General features: G+C 62.0%; 1 protein-coding gene across 1 annotated transcript in view; it reads left to right on the top strand.

Moving 5' to 3' along the window:
* The first annotated feature begins 434 nt into the window (after positions 1 to 434).
* The window catches only part of FRMPD3 (FERM and PDZ domain containing 3), a 30,787-nt gene continuing 27,108 nt past the window's right edge, over positions 435 to 4,113 (top strand). Inside the window, exons 1-5 of the mRNA XM_009889311.1 lie at positions 435 to 588; positions 828 to 930; positions 1,298 to 1,343; positions 2,571 to 2,675; positions 3,753 to 3,878. Coding sequence (XP_009887613.1) covers positions 438 to 588; positions 828 to 930; positions 1,298 to 1,343; positions 2,571 to 2,675; positions 3,753 to 3,878 — 531 coding nt within the window. The 5' untranslated portion in view covers positions 435 to 437. The remainder of the gene's footprint in view (positions 589 to 827; positions 931 to 1,297; positions 1,344 to 2,570; positions 2,676 to 3,752; positions 3,879 to 4,113) is intronic.

Below are 4,113 nucleotides of genomic sequence, written 5' to 3'. Positions count from 1 at the left end.
TGCAGAAAGGGCAGAGAGATGGCACTCCGGCCGTGCCAGGGCTGCCGTCTCCTCTGAACCCCGCGGCGGTGGCATCCGTCAGGTAATGGCCAGAGTCACACCACCAGGAGTTTATCCCACGCAGGTCTCCCGTCTAATGAAGTGAGATGTTGGGACAGTGAGATGCTGGGAGAGGATGGGATGATGTGGGGGGTATCTCCATGAACGTCCCCTGCCCCGAGCTGCTGGCGCTGCAGCAAGGATGGGCTCTGCAGGGGAGGACAGGGGGACTGCGGAGGTCCCAGCAAGCTGCTGGGACCCGCATGGGACCCGTGGTGCAGGAGGCGGGTGGAGGGGGGACTGCCCTCCAGGTCGCAGAGGGCTTGGGGCGAGCGGGGCGGGCTGCCGCGATGGGGTGCGTTACAGCCTGCCCCTCCGCTCTGCAGCGCAGCCATGTGATGCCGGAGGAGCGCGGTGGCGATGATATGGAATGTGGGCAGCTGCCTTCGGACACGCTCCGACAGGTGACGGTCCAGCGCCACCCCCGCTACGGATTTGGCTTCGTGGCCGGCAGCGAGAGGCCGGTGGTGGTGCGCTCGGTGGCAGCAGGTAGGGTGTGCGGTTGGGGGGGTCCCCGGACACAGCCGCAAGGGGCACAGCAGCACCTACCCCTGGTGGGACCCCTCCCTGGGCTCCTGTCGTCTCCTGTCCCCTCCGGTGGGCTTGCGGGGTGACCTCCGCAGCCACGTACAAGGGCAAACACTTTGGGGGTGCTTGGAACCCTCCTGCTTCCCCCCAACCCCGCAGCCTGGGATGCCTGGGCTGGCCCTGACCCTCTCTCCCGGCAGGCGGCCCCTCTGAGGATAAACTCCTGCCAGGAGACCAGATCTTGGCCATCAACAATGAGGACGTGAGTGAAGCCCCCAGAGAGAGATTCATTGAGCTTGTCAGGTGAGGACAACACTTGTCCCTTATCACCTCCGGGGAGGGGGCTCTGTGCCCCAGCTGGAGCCTTGGGGTGCCTTGGGAGCCCCATGCTCCACTGTGACCTGTGGTCACTGCTGGTGTGGGGAAGCCTCAACCTGAGCAGGGGGAGTGCCTTGGAGCAAGTCCTGTACCCGTTCCCGGCTGGTCAAGGGGTGGGCAGCACTGGGAGAGCACCCCCAGCAGTATTACTGAGCATCCCAAGGAGCCCACAAAGGTCCCGGCCACCATCGGGCTTGGAAGGGTGGGATGTGCTCTCTCAATAGCCAGATGTACGTGTTGAGGTCCACCACCGTGAGGTCCCGTCCACCTTCATTTCTCCTTTCTGTCACAGGAAGGCCAAGGACTTCATCATCCTCACGGTCCTGCACACCCACCAGGTGAGACCAGTGGGGCCATGGCCAGCCCTGGGAGAGCCAGGACAGGGGTTAAGAGCCCTTTGGGAGTCCCAGATGGGGTCCCTGGAGGGGACCACTCAGACAGCTCAACTGAGGTGACGGACTGCTGTCCCACCACCCCAAGGCTCTTCCAAGCGGCCGGGTCTGAGAGCTGCTGCAGCCCCACAGAGTCCGTGTTGGCAACCAGCCACCTCCCTGTCCTCGTCACTACCTCCTCGCAGGAGGAAGGGAGGAGAGATATCCCCAAACCCACATGGTTAGCTGAGGGCGTCAGGCGCGTCTGATGAAGTGACCCATCATGGCAGAGGCGGCAGGGAGGGACGTGCCATTGCCGTTCCCGGCAGGCTTAGCCGGGGAGTCCCTGGGAGGACAGGAGTGCCGGTCTGCGGGCCCCGGGCACTGCAGCTGGCGGTGGTGCTGGCACCGGGTGGTGGTGGTGCACTGGGGCTCAGCGCCCGCAGCGCTGGAGCACATTGAACCGTTGTGCCGGGGGTGGTGGTGGCAGAGCATCGTTTCTGCTTTGCTGAGCCCTTTGATGTCAGTGAAGATATGTGTGAGAGGTCCCTGGTGGCATCTCCTGGAGAGCATCAGGAGCAGGGCATGTGCTGGGCTCCAAAAAAGCGTTTTTTCTCCTGGCCCTGGATGGTTGCCAGCCAGGACAGGCTCCTCAAATGATGCCGGCACCCTCAGACGCACACAGCTCTGCAGCACGACCACCTCTGTGTGCAGGCAGAGGCTCCCTGGTGCCTGGCACTGCCACCAGAACATCCTGCAGGGATGCCCGGGGTCCTGCCATCTCCCATCTTCGAGCCACCCACCTCCTCCCTGCGTCTGCAGACCCACATCCCCAGGGCTCATCTCTCCCATCCGAATTAGTGCCTCTGAGCAAGCTCTGCCTCATGTCTGCTGGAGCTCAGCCTGCACAGGGGGTCCCGGGCACATGTGCCCACTGGGGAAGCAGCCTCCCCCGTCACGCTGAGGGTGCTGGTGCGACTTCAGGGGCTGCTGCTTATCGTTCTGGCCCTGCCTGCAGCACTCTATAACCACAGCAAAGGGGACTTGCTTTCCACCCCCCCATTTCATGGTTCGCTGCCTGCTCCTCATCGTCATGCTGGCTTTGGAGGGGCTTTCTCTGGGCCCCATGTCCGGCTTTCCCCGTGCCACGGCTCCGAGGGCAGGCAGGTGATTTACCCAGTGCTCTCTTTCCAGTCTCCCAAATCTGCTTTCATCAGCGCAGCCAAGAAGGCGAAGCTAAGGTCCAACCCGGCGAAGGTCCGATTTTCAGAGCAGGTGACAGTCGGCGAGACAGACCCAGTAAGTCCTTCCTCCGTGACTTACCTCCTTGAGGTGTCCCCGGGGTTGTGGGGTGCGAGGTGGCTGGGGGCCACAGGGCTCCTCTCCCCTGATTTGGGCTCCGCAGGTGAGAACAGCCCTCTGACCCAGGGAGCCCTGCAGGGCAGATGCCCTTGGGCACGCTCAAGGTGAGCGTCAGTGCTGGGGGGACATGTCGTGATCCTCCCCTGTCCCTCCGTCTGGATGGAGCCCCAGAAACTGTCCTTGGAAACCTGGTCCCACCTGGGTCCCCCTGGGCACCTAAAGGTGACATGTGGGCAGTGCGAGCGCCTGCCCGAAGGAAGGTCTGTGGCTTCCAACCTGGTGACAAAGGCTTCGAAGGAGTCCCCGTGTATGGGGCAGGGTGACCAGGGCACTGCTGCGTGGCAATGGAAGCTGTTACGCTGCAGTAGCGTTCCAGCCCAGTGCCATTATCTCTTAATTGCAGAAAGGTTTTATTAAGCAGCATACAAAAAAAAAAACAAAACACAACCCCGAAAAACAAAACAAAACAAAAAACCTGTAAAGCTCTTCTAGCAAATTCTATTTTTAAGCAAAATCAATTAAGTAATTATCTGATTGAAATGCCTCTCTCTAAATAAAATCAGTGTTCACCCAGCTTCCTGCGCAGGGCAGGTGTGAGGTTGCGGTGGGCTGGGCTTGGGTTACGGGTTAGGAAAGGGGGATCGGCTCCGTGCCACCCTGGCCATCGCCTCCCCTCTGGGACACCAGCTGGGGGGTGGGAGAGGCTGCCAGGCATTGGTGCCACTCTGGGATGTGCCGGACAGAGTGGGATGCTCCGTTCCCGCTGCAGCTGCTGGGAGCCGGGGAGGTGGATGTGTCAGGCAGCTCTGAATTGCTCCGGCTCTGCGCTTCTCAGTGGCTCAGCAGAGACACTGGATTTTCAAGGGAAATGTGCCTCTTAGCGCAGAAGCCCAGAGGAGCAGAGGATGCCGTAACCGCTCCATCACTGACACTCACTCTCTCTCCCCACCCTCCCTCCGTCTCTCCGTGCCCCCCATCCTTCTCCCCTCCCCCGTTGCCGGCCCCGCGTGCCAGGACATGTTGAAGAAAGAAGCTCTCCTCCTCATTCCCAACGTCCGCAGCGGCGCTTGGCTGGCTGCGAACTGCCACCGCATGATAGATAGCCCCTTCCGCCTCCCCGACCGACACGCTTTGCAGCTGGCAGGGATGGGGTTTTTGCTGTCTTTCTCCCACTCCTAACTTTTCTCCTTGCTGCGAGCCTGCCCTCCAGCCAGGATGGATGCTCCTGTGAGTCCCCCTGCCAGGGGCCAGCTCCCTGCGGTGCCCCCCCCACCTCCATCCGAAACACTGCAGTGTTACCCGAGGCGCTGGGGGTCTGCCTGCTGGTCACCTCCTGCTGCCAGGTCACTTGGCCCGGCAGTGGCTGGGGGGCACG

Source organism: Charadrius vociferus, unplaced genomic scaffold (assembly GCF_000708025.1).
Source record: "Charadrius vociferus isolate BGI_N301 unplaced genomic scaffold, ASM70802v2 scaffold7, whole genome shotgun sequence".
Taxonomy (NCBI): domain Eukaryota; kingdom Metazoa; phylum Chordata; class Aves; order Charadriiformes; family Charadriidae; genus Charadrius; species Charadrius vociferus.
Note: the sequence above shows the minus strand (reverse complement) of the source record. Positions and strands in the feature narration are given on the sequence as shown.